Below are 20,532 nucleotides of genomic sequence, written 5' to 3'. Positions count from 1 at the left end.
TGGTAACATAATGAAAAGACAAGGAAGATAATCGAGGACAACGAGAGAGGGGGGTGGAAGAATAAACAGTTCAACCAAAGGCTGAAACAAATCCACCAATAGAATCAGCCACTCATATGCTATTCTGTCTGTTACTGTTACCCACTTCTCACTTTCACTGTCAGATTTTAGGCCTGAACAACTAGTGAGGGTACTTTTCCTTACGTCAATTCAGGAAGTGGCTGCAGCGGCTGACAATAATCAGCCTTTTCCTTTTCATTTCCTTTACCTTAGATTGATGGAGACATCTAAATTTCAAGTTTTTTTTTTTTTTTGTAAAATCAAATTTCGGTCATCTTTAGTTCAGTTTCAATATGCTTTAACGTCCCATCCCTGCATTTGTTGTTATGTCTTCTAATGAAAGAATGAATGACAACCAACATTATGTGATACTGAAGAACAGTACAGTTTAAAAAAATATTACTAGCACCAACATGTTACTATGAGACAGTACATGTCTGCAAAACTGAACTAAACTGAAGCTGTTACCTCCAATATCACTGATTTTTGTGACCTTGACCCTAAAATCAGTTTCGCTCAATGAATATGAAGTGTCCGGGTGGTCAGCTGCCGACTGCAGAATGTGAATATGAGCTAACCTGCTCGTCATATAGAGGCGCGGGTGTGCGTATCTCCAGTAATGTGTGCGTGTGTGTGTTTGTGTATGCGCATTTGTGTGTGCGTGTAGCGCGGATGCACAATTACCAGGCAGGCGCGAATCGATAGGTGCCTGCTGACAGATGGATTAGCACGGTAAACAGATGATACACACACCGCTAAATTATTCATCTGCTGAACAGTGGGCTGGGTTTCCACACACACCCCGGCCGATGGCGGGGGGTTGAAGAGGAGAGGGAGGCAGGGAGGAGGGAGGAGAGATGGGAGATGAGTGTGAACAAGGAGGACGAGGATGAATAAGTTTCACCAAAGTGATTTTTTTCTTCATTTGGAAATTCACTGAAACGGCGTGAGCTGCAACAAAGGTCATCACCTGAGCTCAAAGCTCCGTTTTTATGAGTTTGTGTGTGTTTGTTTGTGTGTGTGTGTGTGTGTGTGTGTGTGTGTGTGTGTGTCTCAGCTCTGCTTAGAGTCAACCACAAGGAGAAAAAAAAAAACACCCATGGACACACAGACGATGTTGCTCTAATGCCTTTGAGATATGCAGAGGCACCACAGGGTCAATGTGAAGTGTCTTCCGAGGCGTTTGAGATACCGAACACACACACACACGTGCGCAAACACCGACACACTCATCCTTTCTTTATCCGCGTCTTTTTCTGAAGTGCGGGCAAATCCGTGATCATCGACAGTTTATGCCTTTAACAAAGCCCGCTGCGTGAATGCAATTTCACACGCATACAAACACACTCTAGAGGTGTGGGAGGATATCGTGGATACACTGGAGCACGCCTTAGGTAAGACGTGCACCGCTGTGTTCGCAGCCAGGAACTTTTTCATAGAAGGGGACATCCCCACAAAAATCAGTGTTCTCCGAACACCTCAGATGGCTGCCATGATAATGTTAAAAAGTGAATACATAATTGAATAAGCTGATAAAACAGCCTGCTCATACACAGGCTTCGATGATACCTTTAAGTCTTTGCTACCAGAGTGCACTCCCGTATTGAACAGTGTAGATTCTGGTGCATGCAAATCATATGAGCATGCACACACACATTCACACACACTCGGGCATGCATATGAAACACCCATTATTGATTTGTTTCACCTTTCTGACGGACTTTAGAGGCCTTTGTTGCAGCAGATGCTAAGCTCTGGTCCTCTGGGACGCCCTACAACTTTAAGTACCAAGGTAGGAAGAAAACCTAATGTGATGATACGCATTCATATCTGAACTGCAACTTTGAGCTTCAGGGAAGGAATAGTTATAGTTAATAGTTACACCTTATTTAAAGATGTGTTTCACTTCCAAAAAAATCCACAGGTGCAAGTGGTTTAGTTGCTCTCGTCACATATCAAAAAGGTGTGTGGGTGTGTGTGTGCGTGTGTGTGAGTGAGTAAACGGCCGGTCCAGCTTTGTGAAGCGACAGTGCGTTAAGAACAGCTAACGATCTCGAACCCATAACCCCCCTCCTCTCCAGCGCACACACACACAAACTGTTCGTTCGCATCATGGCCGCCATCAGCGGGAACCAATCAGATTTGATGAATAATTCAATATTAAAGAGGGTGTGACCAAGACGGGAGGAGGTGTGCCAAGGAAAAGTGGGCTTTTTTTGGAAACGGGCCGGCTGTTTGTGTGTGTGTGTGTGTGTGTGTGTGTGTGTGTGTGTGTGTGTGTGTCAGTGTCTGTCTGTGTCTGCGCGTGTGTGTGAAAGTGAGAAAAGCAAAGGGGGGGGGGTGCCTGTCACACTAGACTGCATCCACAAACTGGCTGCAGATTAGATTACTGAGGAGAGGAGGTGGGGGCGGTGAGGAGGAGGGAAGGAGATGAGGACAGAAAGGAGGGAGGGAGGGAGGAAAAGGATGGAGGAAAAGGAAGGCTAGAGATAGAGAGGAGGAAGAGATGAAAAGAGAAACAGACTAGAGACAAGAATCTTTTATCACATCTGCATTAGGAGGTGCCTCATGAGAAATAAACACATCTCTGCTTGTGCCAGACTTGCAGGTACAGCATTGTAGCATTATGCAGAGTACACATGCTGTACAGATGAAATGGGATTTCTGGGTAAAGTTAAACCAGGACTTAGAGGATTAGAATCTATTTTCTCTTCTTATCACCAGAAAAAAAAAGAAAAAAAAAAGTAGAGTTTCATTGTTCCTGAAAATCCAACAAGTGCAACAAAATCTAAAACACAGTGAGGTGCAGGCGTAAGTTCAGGGCCGTGGCATGCTTTAACCTTGTGTAAGCTTGTGTGTGTGTGTGTGTGTGTGTGTGTGTGTGTGTGTGTGTGTGTACACATATTAAAAGCTAAATGTCTGTTGTGTTGCCAGGTGTGCTGCAGTTCTATGAGGCTCGGTGGAGTTTTAACGCAGGGTTTTTATTGGCCAAAGCTGACATCACCGGGGGAACAAAGTGGAATTCCGGAACTCGGGACGTTACGGACCTGGTCCTGTGTGTGCGCGTGCATGTGCATTTGACAGAGACAGTGTGTAATTTTCACTTCAAAGCGACCCGTTTCAAGATCTCCCCGACTGCAGAGTGACACGCTGTCCTCAGAGCGCTCTACTGGATTTTACAACGATGCCACCATTTCCAGAAAATGTCCTGAATAGAGTAAAAAAGCAGTGGGGTTAGTAGTAGGGCATTATATCACCACGTTAACACGTGTTGCTCATTTAAGGAGGAGAAAAAAGTCTTATTTTAAGAGTGAAAATGAGATGAAATGAGTTTAGAGACTGGAGAATATTTTGCAGGGCGCCACTGAGGGAATCCTCTCATCTCATCCGCTCTCCTTCATTTGCCTTCCAGCAGCTCCAGTGGCTCATTTGTGTAAGTTACCCCTCTGCACACACACACACATACACACACACACATACACACACACACAAACACACAGTGATCTGTGTCCAAATGGAGTGGCTGGGCCGACAAAAGGCTCGACAGGAAGCGACTAATCCTTGATCTGCGCAGTGTCGCAACAATGACCGCAAGACAACTCTCACCAAGTGACACACACACACACACTCACAAACATATACACAACTGCACAAGCACTGTAATACACACACACACACAGACAATTGCTGCTCGCTTCCAGTTGCCACCCAGTGAGAGAGAGAAAGGGGAGGGGAAAGGAAAGTCTTGAAAGAGAGACAGAAAGAAACTTTTCCCAGACTCAAATCACTGCAGAGTATTTCATTTAAAAAAAAAATAATGTTTTGAAGACAAGAAGACCAAACTTTTAGTCAAAATAACAGCAAAACAAAGGCTGGTATTGACAGGGAAACAGACACACACTCCTCACCCTGGGGGAGCTGCCAGAAGGGCAGAAGGGCACACACTTGGGGGTAAACAAAGCCACCACAAGTAGGACGGTCCTGGATACGTGTGTGTGTGCGTGTGGGTGAGTGTGTGTGTGTGGCACACAGTGGAGACTGACAGGGAGGCAACATGAGAGGGACAAGCCTTTTAACATCTGGCTAAGCACTGACAGGAAGACACACACACACACACACACACAGACACACACGGGCAGGCAGGCAGGCGAGTCCCAGTCCTAATTATTAGAACACTCTTACTTAACTTAACCCTGCCACTAGACCGTGACAGGCAGAGATGGAAGGGGGGAGAGGGGGGAGGGAGAGGTGGAGGAGGGCAGATTTTGTGAGGACAAGGAGAAGGATGAGCGTTTCTGTCCCCTTGGTGGATTTCTTTAACTCCTCACATGCCATGACAGAGAGAACGAGTGGAACGGAGAAGATGGTTCATGAAAATGACAACATTTAAAAAAAAAACAAAAAAAACTGACATTAACATTCAAAGACTGCGAGATTCTGAATATATCACAACCCCGCCCACAGGATTTGATTGACAGGTGGTGTGTGGGAACAGTAGCTCAGAAGTACCACAGTCATTCCTGCTTAAAACTAAAGATGGAAAACTGAATTCTGATTGTCATCAATCAACATTAGTATCACTATCATCAATCTTCCCGTTGTGAGAACTTTCTTTTTTTCCTTGGTGTGTTTTCCTTCACCGTGCCTTTTCTTTTCTTTTTTTTTCTTTTTTTTGCTATAACAATTTGTTCTACTCGTCCCCATAAAGAAACAACACACATGACTTTTGCTCTGTGGGGGGGGAGGATGAAGATAAACACAGAAAGGAGACAACTCTTCAAAAAAGAGGAGAAGAAAGGCGAAGAGGAGGATGAAGAAGAGGCATCTCGCTGTGTGTTTTAACAGCTGTGTGTGACGCACTCTGCTATATGTTACAACTGTTATGTTGATGCGAATGTAAGACATAGTTTCCAGGCAGTTTCCTCATCCCTAATTTCTTGGATTGGATTAGTTCAGGTCAATGTTCTGTCGGTGCATTTAGGCCATTTGACTCCACACATCCAGCAGTATCTACCTGTCTGCGGTGTGCTGCCTTAAAAATTCCTCCGCTCTAAATTTCAGTCGGACAGATGGGGTCTGCATTTCAGCTCAACATCTCACCATCCTCCCTCTCTCCTGCCTGCTTTTTTTTCTTATTTTACTTTTATCCTTTCTTTTATCTCATCCGCCCCATTTCCTCCCTCGTGCTATCCTTCCACTCGCTCTCGAAAAAGAATGTTTTCTCTCTAGCCCCGTCTGAGATTCTTGTCAGTTATTTCAGTTGTGCATTTGTCCTCTTGTTGACTTGGTTGTTTTTGTTTTTTTTTTTAGTCTTCTCTCCCACTCTATTTTAAGTTCAGAAAAACGGTCAATGACAAACAAAAAACTAGAGAGGAGAGGAGAGGAGAGGAGAGGAGGGAGAACGATGAAGCTAGGCATTCAGGGTCAGGTTCAGTGTAAATCTCTCAGCCTTGTAAATGTGGAGAGCGGAGAGAATGTAAACAAACAGACTACAGCTGTCACACACTCATACGGACGAGGCGCACACACACATATTCTCATCCTGAGAGAAGGATGGAGAGATGGTGGGGGAGAACAAAAGGGAAGAGCCGGAGGAAAACAAAAGACGAGGGGAACGTGCTGGAACCCTCACATCGACACGCCGCGCGAAAACACCAAATCCCCTCCGCAAACAAACAAGTGCACTGCGAAGGCGGATTGTTTCATTTGTCAACACTCCCATTAATTCCAATCACACATCCCATAATTCCACTCTCCCCTTTACTGTACATGCACAAAAAAAATAACCCTCCTCTGCTTCCTATCCCTTTATTCTTGCGTTAAAATCCTACAATGTGAATACAGTGAAGGGTAATAGCTTTTACAATGATATGACATGCATAGTCCTCTTAAGGCATGATGGGGCCTTTATGTGCAGGTTTAGCGGCTGACAGGTTAGCGGGTTTAGTTAACAGCCAACGTGCCTGCCAGTGCAGTGGGGGGATTTGGGAGGGCTTAGCACAGAGTAGGCCACTGTTGCTTGGAGTGGTATGCGGCAGGCTTGGCAGAATTGCAATGCAGGGAAGTTAAGGGCTGTAGGGTTTTTCCAAGTTGTGTTGACATAATTTTTTATTCGGTGTGTAGCCAAAATAAAAAGGATCAACTTCACACCTGGGATTAAGTAGCATGACAGATGATTGGATCGAATTAGGATAGCACTAAAACATATATTCGAGATGTAAAAGGGTGTACAATGTAAAAGCAGTGTTTTTACTTCAAACTAAACAGATTTTCTGATGCATGACTGGGGTTCTTGGATATACTCCTGGTGGCCTGGATATACTCAAAACTGGACCCGCACAGAATTCCAATATTGGAGGATTGTGCAAACTTCGAGACTGCATTTGATCGCAACTCTTCTTCATGTTTAAATAATGTTACTGTATGCAATATCGCTGCATGGCAACTACCATATGGCTTCCCATCCCTGGGGTCCTCTAAATTAATGGAACAAAGGAATGAGACTTAAAAAAAAAAGGTAACGTTACATTTTTTTTGTTTTTTTTGCTGAATTAAACAGGATTTGGTAGCTCTCTAAAAATGGGGAAATTTGCTGCAAATTCAAAGTGATTAGGTATCTTAGAAAAAGCTATTCATGGTAAATCCAAAGGTGGACATTAATATCTGGTCTGTAACCGGACACAAAGTCCCTTACCCTGCTTTTAAATCCGACATTCTACTTGTCCATCTATCACCCTCTTTTCTGCATATAAGGCACAATGTTCCCTATATTGGTGGTGAACTTTGGCTTTGAACATAAATTTGGAGGTGCAGAATCGTCCAATATGGACAAAATTCCAAGGAATACTTGATTAGCAAAGACGACGTGTTCACATACATGCACTTGGCACAGTCCTGCAGTCCGAGTGGCAATAAATTTCCACAGTACACAAAGGTTTTGTGACTGCTGTCATCAGCAAGCGAATGTGTCTATGCAGAGGTGGGGGTATAATTTGAGCTTTGAAGAGTCAAAGATCACCTTCCACTAATATTATCATGTGGCCTCGGTAACCAAATGTTGAAATGCAGGTGTCAATCTTTCCTAAAATGTTTCGTCAACACTCCATGCCTGCTAGTCAGTGTTGAGCTGTACAATGGGAAGTTTCAGGAAAGTTGAGAGTTTAGATCCATGTCAGCTTTGCACATTAAATTATCTTCGTAAACTCTTATCTCTTTAGTTGAGCGACATCCGCCTTATAATGACAGCTATAAATTGTATCCATGTTCATAAAATAAACACAGTTAAGATAGAGATTGAATGGCCCAAACAGATTCAAAGTCCATTCATCAGACTTACAATAAATCGAGAATGACATGCTTGTACAGGAAACGCCCTTAAAGTTAAAACATTTGGAATAAGGAAACATGGCAAACTTCACATATTCTAGATAATGCAAATGAAATTAAACCCTTTGAAAGCTACCTTTCTTTATTCTATGATATACATTTTCAGGCCCCTGCCAATCCTCCTATACTTATACCAGACTTTCTGATGACACTGTATGATTCCAAGCATTATAAACCTCTTTTCACTGTGAGATTTTCTAGAGGTATGTGTGAAGCAGCGCGAAGACTGCTAGTTAGCTAATGTGTGTGTGAAGCAGTGAGAGCGCTGTTCTCATGGGATTGTACCAAAGTGTTGTTTGTTCTTTACGCCTCCACTGGATAGCCAAAACCAGTGAAGGAGAACCCATAATTCTTTGCTGTGAGCAGTGCCTCTGCACATCCAATTGCATTAGAAGCCTATGGTAGAGGTGGAGGCTACTTGTGCCAAGATTTAACCTGATTAGATACAGATTCAGCCGTTCCAAAAGACAGCACAGGAGCTCCGTACCCATATCCTATTCTATTTCTTGTCTCGGTCTCAGTGCTTGCAGATCTGCAGTGAAAACATGGCACACATGGCAATGACATACTCCATACTCCAAGCCACCAACAGCTGAAAATGTGGGTTTTAAATCGGAGTCTAAAATTTGATGGCAAAGTTATCGTTCCCTTCTTTCGCTTCTCTCTTTGTTTCTGTCCCTTTCCTTCTCTTACTTCCTGTGCTCTTTGATATCTTTCTCCTTCTTATTCCTCCCCAGCCAGGCAGCCACCGGGTGTCATTTTCCCAGTGTCCCTCTCTCCATTCCTTCCCTCATCTCTCTCTTCCTCATATCCTCTCTGTGTCTCCTGCGGTGGTCTTTTTATCGGATCAGTCTCAGGTCGTCGCCTCTGTCTCTCATGTGTTCCATCAAGGATGCACCCCTCAAACACACACACACACACACACACACACACACACACACACACACACACACACACACACACACACACACAGTCTCTACTTCTTCCACAAAAGGTGAAGGAGGTATGAAGGAAGAGATAGAGAAATAAAGGAAGAACAGATACATTTCAGAAAGGAGAGATCGACTGACAAAAGAAAAAAAAAACTGTGAGGAAGACTCTTTTGGCTAAATTATACATTTTAGGCACGTCTCTGTCTGCCTCTCTCCTAATTTGTCACTGAGATCCAATGCAGCTTGTTGACATGTGTAGGAGATGTCGGTGCTCATGCTGAGAGCTGTTTGTGTGTCTGGAAGAGTGTTTGTGGATGCTTGTGTGTTTGTGCTTGGAGCTCTCACAACCCCTCTTCCACCTCCCTTGTATTGCAGACACACACACACACACACACACACACACACACACACACACACACACACACACACACACACACACACACAAAAACATAGCCTGCCAAGGTTTTGGGTATGTGGGTAAATCTTTTGGCAACAGGGCTGCCAGCGTGGAGCTATGATGAATGCTGATGGCAAAGAGCATGGCCAGTCTCTGAACCAGTCACTCACACACACACACACTCAGACGTACACACACACACAAACACTAATCAGATTCCCAGTGCGTGAGGGCCAAATGGCATCCTTCCACTGGTGAATGCTAATGTGACCAGTGGAGCTTGTGGGCTTGTGAAACAAGGATAGGGGGTGCCAGGAGAGATGATGACAAGAGAACATAGATGGGATTGTTTATTGGCGTGTGATGCTAGTGTGTAAAAATTTGCATTCTTGTACAAATTGCAGCAAGTTGTACTTTGGTTTTAATTTGTGAGAAAGAATTAGATTCGGCTGCGCGTGTGTCTTGCTGTACAGATTTGTGCAGGTGTCTTGTTTGCCGGTTTAATTATTACAGTTGAGCTGAAGAAGAATCCTAGAACATGGTGGTATAAGTTGTTCAGATATAAATGTGAAGTGAGATGAGTATTGGGAGTGTGACATTGTTTAAATGCTGCACACATTGCAGTCCAAGTGGTGTGGTGTGTTCCCTCTTTGTTTCGCACCAAAAAAAGTTTTACAACACATAATTTTCATATCATTACAAAAGCGTATTGGCAATGATTTGTATTTGCACTGGAAGACACTTTCAGAACAATATGAGGATTGTGTGAGTGTTGTGCAAATGTATTGTTTACGGTGTCAGTGCATTATGCAACAAGCTCTGATGATTTCTCTGAATATGCTGTACAAGCCAGTCTTACATACAGATGGGTAACAAATATTTATGTACAAAAAAGATAAATTGTTGCTGTGTTTTTCCTCTACAAGCATCCAACAGTTCCAAAATGTATTATGTCTCCCATGGGTGTTCTATTGGGTCGAGATTTGGTAACTTTAACAATCATAGCACAAGATTCAAATCATTGGCGCACTGATCAAACCATTCAGTGATCCCTTGTGCCCTGTGCTGTTTCCACTCGTTTATTCATGTATTTCTCCTTTCATTTGTCACCCATCTGTACGCGTAATGTGGTTCTAGTTTCCTTGAGTGCAATGTAAAACAGCTATAAATTGCTACTTACAGCGCTCAATGCGGTCCTCAGGGCTGGAGGATGTCTCTCGATCAGACAGGAGGCCTGACACCGCGAAGATCTTCTTCCCACTGTCCTCCACTGCTTTCAAGGCACTGCTGGGTGAGCCTCCAGGAGGGATCTGGGAACCGCCAAAGTCGTACTCTTTCCCCTCTGCATCAGAGTACCGCAGGTGGGGGGAAGCCTCTGCATCCAGGCAGCCTTTGAGGCGCTTGGCTGGGGTGAAAGCAGACTGATAGCCACCCGGTGCCCCATCCCGATCGTCCGGAGGGGAAGCGAAAGGCCTGAAGGCGCCGACGCCGCTGTGATTCAGCATGCTGATTGGTGAGCAGTCTAGGTTAGGTGGGGCAAACTGATGATGGAGGTGGAGGAGGGATGGAGGAAAATCCCTGTTAGGGAATCCTGGTGGGACTGCACCTTGGCGGTGGTACATTGATGCAAAAGTGTAAGAACCATTGTTGAATGGCAAATGGACATCTTTCTCAACAGATACTGGGACGCCAAATGGACGTGGCTGCTGGCAGGGAATGGAGGCATCCCGAGAGGCTTCAGCAGTGGAAGCCAGGACCATGAGGGCTGGGGATGCCAGGGGATTGGGCAGGTAGGAGGAGCTCTCCATCTTGAAGGCTGCCCTGTGGAGGTCCATTCTGGATGGAAGAAAGTGGTCGGAAGGATTTTAGGAGGAGGAGGAGATGATTCCTCCTTAATGAGATTTGAGACAATGTTCAAGACCCTTGGGAAAGGGTCTCAGAAAAGAGCCGTTTGGAAGACAGAGGAATATTCTTGAAGAAATTAAAGTGTAGCAGCCAACATCAGTTCAGTTTAGCCAGAATTCAGTTCATTTCTCTATGGTGGAACTAAAGTGAGTTAATCTTTCCCAAGCCAAATTCACCTTAGCTCAGTTCAGACCAGATCATTCTGTGCCTGGAATGTTCTAGGGTATGTTCAGTCTTTCACAGACTTCACAGTTTGGACTACTTTAGTCCTTTTGGCAACTGCAATAAATGGTCAAGATGAAGGTTTTCCTCCTGTGTAATAAGCAATAAATGCCTCCCTCCTGGAGAGTTTGATGGGTGTGTTGCCGAGGCCGACTGATCCAGAGACAGCGGACATCCGTAGGTCGTCAAAGCTGGTTCCTCATCGCCATGTGGTTGACAAACTGGAAGGACACAGAACACAAAGATGAGCATCAAGTAATGTGATGTTTAGAATTCATGCGGAGCCGACATAGCCAATCGCAAGAAAAACAACTTGTAACACTTAAAACATTTAGTATGCATGACTAACAAAATGTAGTCTCCACAAATTGTCATGGTGCAAGAACAGCTGTCTCATCTGTTAAAAACACTGCATTTTGAACCCTTAACTGAGTTCTACCGTAACAGACAAAATGTGAAGGGTAAAGATAATTACACTTTCTCTGACATTCAATTTATTAGATGATTTGTGGTAAGACGATATCTGCCCTTTGACAGAGTTTCCCTTGAGATTCCTTGAGGTTTCTGCTGTTATGAACAGCCCTGAAAAGATTTAATCTGTGCTGACACAGGTACTTAAAGCTCTTTTAATATCCATGATAAAAATTAAAATCTCTTTGCACACCCTTTCACATTCATCCAAGACCTCCTCATCTTTTCTTAATGATAGGTACTTTTAGAGACAAGAGGCGTTGTGCTTTTTCAGTGGACAAAGTTCAATGTCTTGCCCTCAATCTGTATGTAGAGGAAAGGCTCAGAGCTGAGTGGAACATTTTTAATAAAGGAGACAGTGGAAGCCAAGGCTTGAAGTCAAAACCTTTAGGGACTGAGTGTTCTTAAGCGGCCACTGTTGTTGAAACCACATATTCAGAACCTCTTGGGAAAAACTGTCCTCAAGTTGACACTGTTGATCAAATCCTGTAAATCCCTGCCCTTTGACAAAAAGCCAAGAACTATTTCAAACCCCAAACTTCTCCCACTTTCTCCTCCCTCCTTTCTTCCTGCTCTTTAAAAAACTTCTCCAAACTGTTTCCACATCACATCTTTCCATTCCAATCTCTACAGCCCTCCACGTCTCATCTCTTTCCAAATGTCCCCTCCTTGTCCTCCATCCTGCTAATCTGTCCATCTCCTCCTCCTTCTCTTCGTCCTCTCTCCTAGTCATCTCCTCCTCTCATCTCCCTAGCGCTATCTCTCCTCCCTCCCTCTTCCATCTCAGATCTCAGTCTAAGCCGCTTATTCCTACCATCTCCCAGGATTTTATTGGACCAGAACCACTTGTCTTAAGATAAGGACACACACACATTCACACATTTCACCCACACACACACACATCTGATAAGAGCCTATGTGGCTCAATGTTCAGCTTGACACCCGACTCGCTGGGGCGAACACACTCTTGCAGGCTATGCTACCCTCTTCTATCTCTCTATCTAACCACTTTTAATTTGCCAATTTTTTACTATCTGTCCTCCCTTTCTTTTTACATCTCTCCTGTCAATCTCTTCTCCTCCCATCCCTCCATCTCTCCCTCCCTCCCCCATCTCTCCCGCTCTCCTCTCCCTTGGGTGATTCAGATGGGTGATATCATATCAGACCCCTCCATCTGCCATCCACGAGCCAGAGGAAATCTGACTGAGTGAATAAATTAGCCGTACTTGACCTCACGACCCCGCGGCATCCGTGGCAGAAGACTAGAATCTTCCCTCCCGGGGATTAGATTGGAGTGTGCGATTGGCCGTTCGGAGAAACGCAGAGAGGCAGCCGATGAAACGACAAAATAACATTTCAGAGATTTTTATCCCCAAAGGGCAATTTGAAGGTGGCTGGCTTGTTAAGCATCCAATATGTTAAGATTACAAGTAGGTAAAGACGTGCTTGTCCTACATGAGTGCTTGTGGGATTTTGTGTATCTTTCTGGATTAAAAAGAAATCAGATCTGGCTTACATGCAAATATGTTATCGTACCTAATTTTACCTGATTTTATTAAATCTGATCAAATCTTTTGACATTTTGTTTTAAAAAGCGCCATTCTCCGTCATATCCTCGTTAAAGTCACCGCTGCCATCAAAATTCAACACCAATGTAACTCGAAAAAGGTCAAACGTGAAGTCATGTGCACACACACATAATCACACAACAAATACAAACTCACACAGTATCAAATAGCGGCCCGGTCGGCTCTAGACGAGCTTCAAAGCTGCGTTGACTACCAGCCAACATCAAAGGAGAAACTCCCTGGGAAATGAAAGGAGAAAATCTTTTATAGCTATCAGCTGTCCACAACACTCATTCAAATCAATTTCCAAACCTGATCTCGGCCTTGGCACGCTCCCCCGCCTCCCACACACACACACACACACACACACACACACACACACACACACACACACACACACACACCAACAACTGCCAGGAGGAAGGAGAGAGGAGAGCAGGGCCCAGAGACAGAGAGAGATGGGGAGATGTGAGATGTTTTACATTACCGCAAATGTACAGTAGACTAGTGTGGAGTGTTGAGAAGGGCTTACGCTAACACGCCTCTGGTCTGGACAGATGCCACAGAGTCACATTACACGCCTCTCTTGCTCCACCACCTCTTCTTCTCACCCGCTCTTCCCTACCTACCGCAATCCATCCTGGAAATAGCACCTTGAAAACGCAGCCGCGACTAAACTTCTGTCTTTCTTTCTCCCCATCCCTCCCTCTGTCTCTCAGTTTACTCCCTCTCCGCCTCTCCCTCTCCCGCTGTCTTTCTCACTTTCTCGGCTGCTGTCCTCTCTCGGTTTCGCGCTGTATATCAGATCACGCTTTCTCCTGTATAACCTCTAAAGTAGGAGTGTGTCTGAGGTGTTGATAGCGAGGTAATACACTGATAAGTACCAGGATATTTCAATTTTATTATCATTACCCAGCAGGCCGAGGGGGCGGCGAGTGAAGGGCCGCCAACGTGAAGCAGCCAATCCAATAAGAGGACACTGGATATTCTCTTATAGGCCACAACAGGAGAGGAGGAGAGAGAAAACAAGAGCAGAGGACGCAAGAAGATAGGAGAGGTTAGGAAAGGAAAGGAAAGGAAAGGAAAGGAAAGGAAAGAGGAGATGAAACAAGCGGACAGGAGATAAGAAAAGCTGAGTAAAGGAAACAAGAGGAAAGAAGAGAATAGGAGAAAAGAGTAAATAAGGAAAGGTAAGATGAGGAAACAAGGAGAGGATATAAGGAAAGGGGAGGAGAGAAGAGTGTGTGATATCAGAGCAAAGGGTACAAATCCCATGTCCCTGGGTGATGACACAAGCTGGCTGCCTTCTGGCCTAGTGGTCTTTTGTGCACATGTGAACACACACACACACACACACCACACACACACACACACACACACACACACACACACCACACACACACACACACACACACACACACACACACACACACACACACACACACACATATGTGATGAGGCCTCTAGAAAGTGATACTGAGGAGCCGTTCAGCTGTCTCCCTGCATTTAACTTTTGTATGGATGCTTTTACATTTTCAAAATATTATTCTCCCTTGTGCAATTTACGATGAATCCTAACTCGACTTCTATCATCACACTGACAAAAGTGTCATAATGCTGCTTAAAGTCAGCGACGTTTTTCACCTTATCTCTAAAACAACAATCATAATTCCAGATGACACACACCTATGCATGTCATCAATATACAAGCGCAATTACATCTAACGCACACAAGCATAATGTCAGTCAGTGCCACTTACAATCCCATTTGCCACCGAGGGATACCACCCACACATTGCCTGACACCGGGTATATGCATTTTATAATAGAAAATGTCACAGGGGAACATTTACCATGCTGTCATAATTTGATTACAGTGGGCAAGAATGATACAGCTGTCGGCGTGATATTAAATACAAACAGCGAGGAGGGCTTTTCACGTCAAATCTGCACTTTAAGTGACAATGTTATACCAGTCGGTGAAATTGCGGTGTCAACAACAATGTGCTTTAACATCATTCTGAGGGGGGATTTCACTCAGGAAATATGAGCTGGGGGGGGCGGTGATGCCGCAGAAGTCACAGATCCTGTGTAAAATAATTGGTAAATACGGTCACACACATTATTATTGTTGGTTAAAAATAATGATAGAGTGTTATATGCCTGTTGGCGAGCTCAGAAACAAAATTTCAGGGGTTGGAGACATTTTGATGGTGGTATTATGGCTACAAAATATTACTTTAGGACACCAATGATGAGAATGGTGATGGTTTCCAAATAAGGTCCCTACGTAAAATTAGACTTAAATGTTCGATTATCTTCCAGATGTGACAGTGGATGGGAGAATTGGAGGAAAGAAGCATGATGATCTCTGAGTGTCAGGATCAGACAAGTGAGAGGGAAAATGGAATCCAAATAACTACACTGGCGACAAGGAGCGGCTGTCGTATCGAAGCCTTCCTTTTTGTTGACTGGTCGGAATAAATCTTTTTCTCGCATGGATGCTTTGAGTGTGTAACCAACGCTTTTGCTGTTCCAACACGCCGCTGAAACTTGTCAGGTCGAGTTTTCCAGTGTGTCTGCTGAGTTTCAGAGAGGACCGAAGAGGAATCCAATTTTTGTTATAAAAATGTCTTGTCGACTGTGACTGGTGTGTGTATGCACACGTCTGTGCGCGTGTGACTGCTGAGACTGTCGGGAAGCAAAGCAGCTGAATTTTTTTTTTTTCTAATGGAGACAGAGAAAAGCAGTCAAAACCGCAGGCCTGTGTAAATGTGTGTGTGTGCCTGTGTGTGTGTGAGTACACACTTCCCGGTCTGTGGGTATATTTAGAGATTGTTGACAAGCGTGAAAGTGCCACTCTTATATTTTATTACAAGACAGGCCAAGCTGTGTCATTCATCTCATCTGTCTCTGGCGAAAAACACACACATAATCACACACGGAATACACAGATGACGCAGAGACAATTTGAAGGATAAAATATTCTTTTTGAAAATCACTGTTCAGCATAAAATAACTTGATCGAAAAGTGCATTCAAATTATCTAAACCCATAATTGAATTTGATATTTAAGAAGGAGTGATCTGAGGTATGCAGTGTAAAAGAGAAAACAAAACTCTCCTGAGAACAAAATGTTCATGTTCACAGGCCTGAGACCGCAGTTAAAATTTACAGCCTCTGTAGTCTACTCTCAGCATCTGCCATCCTACTAGTCTGCACTTCTCCATCGCTGTTCTTCACCCTCCCCTGAAAGGCTTGGCACATCTTACTTCGGGGTAATTACAGCACTGCACATTTTAAAAACTGTAAATATCAACCACATAAACATTTAATAAGAAAGTATCAACCCCGTGGACTACCACTGACACAGGTGCCATATTTTTTTTCGGCAGAAACAATAAATACCCTAGGAAAAATATTTTACTGTTAAAAAAAATATGTTTTTAGTTTTCATAGATGTAACACACTTACAATCATAGCACCACAGCGTGTTGTGACTGTCCAATGAAAATTTTACAACTCAAAAAATGCCAGAAATATGGCCTTGTTTCAAGAGTCGGGACGTTTGTGGAAAATGCCATTAGTTTAGCCCAAGACTTGGACGAACTGTCGGAGACCACAAAAGAGCGTTTCTTGCGAGTATGAAGACACATGTTTTCACTGGACAGCTCGGCGACTCTTTTCTCATGATCACAGCGCACATGCACATCACTGCAGCTCACATGCATGACGCAACTAAAACAGCACGCCGCCGTGACGTAGAGACTTTGCTTTGAAATGAATGAAAACGAACGAAAACACAAGTGCTTGTTTTATTTTCCTGGATCAGTTTAGTCTTTGAAAAGCAAAAGTAATGATATATCGCAAATTGAACCAGACTATTCTGAACACTTGTTTCACCGGCCAAAAGACAAAGAAAACAGTCCTATTCAAAACCCCAACAAATATTAAATATTTGCCATCATAACACACGCAGAGAAGGAAACAGAGTAAACTGCCTGTCTGTACCCTGTGTGTGTGTATGTGTGTGTGTGTTTTAACATAAAAAGCGTGAGCTGAGCTGCATACAGGTCCACTCTGTATTCCAGACAGTCTGCGGTGTTTGTGCATCAGTCGGTATGTGTGTGTGTGTGTATCCGCATGTGTGTTTGCTGATGTCCGAAGCAACAGTCGATACTATTGAAATCTACTCATTCATGTCTGGCCATGAGGCAAAGCTCAAATGTCCTTGTGAATAAGAATCACAGCCATCTATCTCGTCTCCGTCCCCCTCTCATATTATTTGTCCTTGTCTTTCCTTTCTGCTGTAAAACCCTAATTTTGTTTCCGAATGCCTTTCAAATATCCAGTCTCATGTTTCTCTCTACTTTTCTTTCTTCTGCTTTTCTTTTTTTTTCTTTTCCACCCCGCTCTGATATGAAATCTGTAACCAGGTTATTCGCCTCAGTCAGCAGCTGCTGCAGTTAACAGGAGACACATGCATCAGCAGTGGAAAAAAAAATATTACAGTAGGATTTAATAATATACAGGCACACACATCATCCCGCGGTGGATAATGACACTTGGGCAATATTCAGCAACAAAATCAATAAGGATTGGACAAGCTTGTGCGAGTGAACATACAAGCTTTGTGCAGCAGTCAACTGACAACAAATATATTTTGGAGACTGTGTTTCTTAACAGAAAATACTTAAGACTAATTTGTGTTCTTCAATGCAGTAAAAGAAAAAAAAGCAAGACAATGTTTCACTCATTCTTCTTCCCTAGACCCTCTGTGATATTCATGCAATACTCCTGAAAAAAACAAAACAAAAAAAGCAAGAGGATTTACTTCTCAAATAAGCCTTTGTGATTTCAGAGACAGAGTCATGGCCGGCACACAAAAATCATTCTGGAAGTGGGCCCTGACCTGTGGCAGGGATTTCTATTCGTGGCAGCACAAGCGAGGCCCGGTTCAGCGGGGCCAGCTAATTCCTGGTACAAGCAAGGCTAAATGGGAAAAGCACACCATTCCATTGCTCATAGATTACCATCCAAAGAGCTTATTTTTGGATCATTGGTAAACCGAATCTCAGCATCTATGTTCCTTTTTTTTTTTTGTTTCCCTGAAATGATGCTAAATAGACTTGCTCTGACGTATCTGGCTGCTGTCAGGTGCAGCATTATTGGCCTGTGTTCTTGACGCAGACATTTCTTTGTCATTTTAAAGCAGTTTAACTAATTCTAGAAATCCAAAAATAACAATTAAACAATTCAGTTAACAAGAAATTAATGCTGCAATGGATGATGAGACAAACCTCAACTCAGAGCAGCACTGAAGCTAGAAAACATACTCAAAGAGATGACAATATGCTCCCGTGCCTCATATTTATCCCTTTCCGTTGAGGTCATAATACTTTCAACATTTGGCTTTTCAGAGACAAGGCACGCACTCGCAAAAACCCTCGGAGCCCCGACGGGTGACACCAGCGCCTCCTCACTGACCGGCAGGTGACATAGCCCAGAGCTCGCCGTCTGTCCCGCAGCAGTGTGACTGAGTGTGTGTGTGTGTGTGTGTGTGTGTGGTACTGGCCGCCCTGCTATGACTCTTTATTGCTGTGCTGTGCCGGCGTGTACAACAGCAGCCACTAATCTAGCTGGCTGGCAGGCAGACAGGCGGCTGGCTGGCCGGTTTGTACTACAGGGCTGCATGCAAGTGCAAGCCAATTAGTTCAAGTTTAACAAGGAAAAACTGCTGCCAGGTACGCTGTTTTCAATCCCAGATCTTGCCGTAATAATCCTCCATTGTAGAGTTAATAATGATAACGAGAACAATGGGAAACATGTTTGATGCCTGCTGGGAAACGGCGTGCTCTGCTCTGCATGGAAGCCAGAGGTCAGAGATACAGAAGGATGCTCAACCAACAACCAAATCTTGAACTTATCAAAAAGGCTGCCAAGCATACACAGTGATCCCAAACTGTGTGTGTGTGTGTGTGTGTGTGTGTGGACACGCACACGCACATGCTCCTGCAGGTATTTCAGCAATGCATGTATCGGTCTCGCTTGCCTGGATGGCCGGCCGGCCGCACAGAGAGAAATGATAAGTAGGCTACACAAATACTGCCTGCCTGCAATCGATGGACGCAAATGCACCAACAGTGTCTTCAGGGGAGGTGTGCGAAGGAGGGAGGGGGGTGAATATTAGCTTATTTTCCAAGCAGGGAGCTTGTGATACGGCTCTGGGTGTAATTGACGAATGGTGGTGGTGGTGGTGGTGGTGGTGGTGGGTGGGGGGGGGTAACCTGAGAGAGATATGATGTGGCAGGGAGGGGGCAAAGGTGGGGGTGGAGGGGGAGGATATAGACACAGAGAGAAAGAGACACGGAGCAATATGGAGAATAGAAAGTATCTGACATCCGACACAACTCCTCTCCCCCCATTAGGCTAATTCTTTGACTTTCTCTTGTTGCCGATAGCATCTCCAAGCGATATTTCCCCCTATAACGGCATTACCAGAGGCTGCCTTCTCCAATGCAATCAAACCATTAAACACAGAGCTGCACCCCCTACATGGAGTGATTTCCTTCCAATAGAAAATGACTGGACATGAGCTACTCCCCTTTCCTGTCATCAATAAAAGGAATCATTGGGTCGGCATGCATATTTGCAGGACGAAGATAAAGTGCATGTCTGCAGCGGGGATTTGGTTTGCTCAGCTTGTCCAAAATAATCATCGTATTATGATTTTAAAAAAAACAAGCTTTTCAAAACAGCATTTTTATATATTTGCATATACTTAAATATGAAAGGGGAAAATATGCTTGATAGGATTTAAAACTGCTTCTGTAGACAGCAAAATACAAACAAATCTGACTCCTTCACATTCAAATGACTTTCATTCATGAAACAATCAAAAGAAACCTGCTTTAAACCTGTTCTCCTAAAACAAAAAAAAGAAGAAAAAAAGCTGCCAATGACTTCAACACAATGCACTTTCAGTATTAGACGAGAAAGTGGCGATGTGTGACAAACGCAAATACAAACTTTCCAACACGCAATATTGGACAAATCAATCATAATCGCCCCAAAAACACAATCTTGCGTTGCGGACAGGCTGCAATTTCCAGCGAGGGGAAAACAAACATTCGGTTCGGTTTGATAAGCGAGACAGCCGCACAATATCCATCCATTAAATGATTGCATCCGGCTCCTCGCACTTAATTACGGTGATTATAAGCGCGATAACGAGACAACAATAACACAAAGTTTTTTTAGGATGCACACCGCGCACGGACGCGTTTCCGCTCCGAGGGGGCCCCGCTCCTCGCGTCTGCGTGTTCAAACACTTGTTATTTACCGGCGACGCGTTTATTTCAATTACCCGTCTGCATGTCAAATTAGCTCTCGTATGTAGTGTTTATTAGCACGAAAAAAATAATAATAATAATAATAATAAAACAGGCGCGGGAGGAGGGTGGAGGAGGAGGAGGAGGGGAGATGAAGACGAGAAGGGGAGGAGGAATGGAGGGAGGCTGAAGGAGCGGAGGAGTTGCTTCTGCTTTTAATAAAGAATGAGGAATTAGTGCATATTGATAGGACTTAATAG

The 20,532-nt window shown here is 44.0% G+C and overlaps 1 protein-coding gene and 1 long non-coding RNA gene across 13 annotated transcripts in view; one reads left to right on the top strand and one right to left on the bottom strand.

The window, feature by feature from the left end:
- Positions 1-11,042, bottom strand: part of rnf220a (ring finger protein 220a) — a 156,215-nt gene extending 145,173 nt beyond the window's left edge. For all 12 annotated transcript variants that reach the window (XM_037083623.1, XM_037083631.1, XM_037083629.1 and 9 more), the window contains exon 1: positions 9,956-11,042. In XM_037083623.1, coding sequence (XP_036939518.1) covers positions 9,956-10,610 — 655 coding nt within the window. In that variant the 5' untranslated portion in view covers positions 10,611-11,042. The remainder of the gene's footprint in view (positions 1-9,955) is intronic.
- Positions 10,146-11,146, top strand: LOC119010967. Its single transcript, XR_005072100.1, has 3 exons — positions 10,146-10,288; positions 10,454-10,565; positions 11,028-11,146. It is a non-coding gene; the product is annotated as an uncharacterized LOC119010967 (long non-coding RNA).
- Positions 11,147-20,532: the final 9,386 nt, after the last annotated feature.

Source organism: Acanthopagrus latus, chromosome 21 (genome assembly GCF_904848185.1).
Source record: "Acanthopagrus latus isolate v.2019 chromosome 21, fAcaLat1.1, whole genome shotgun sequence".
NCBI lineage: Eukaryota > Metazoa > Chordata > Actinopteri > Spariformes > Sparidae > Acanthopagrus > Acanthopagrus latus.
This window is presented reverse-complemented; position numbering and strand designations above follow the sequence as displayed.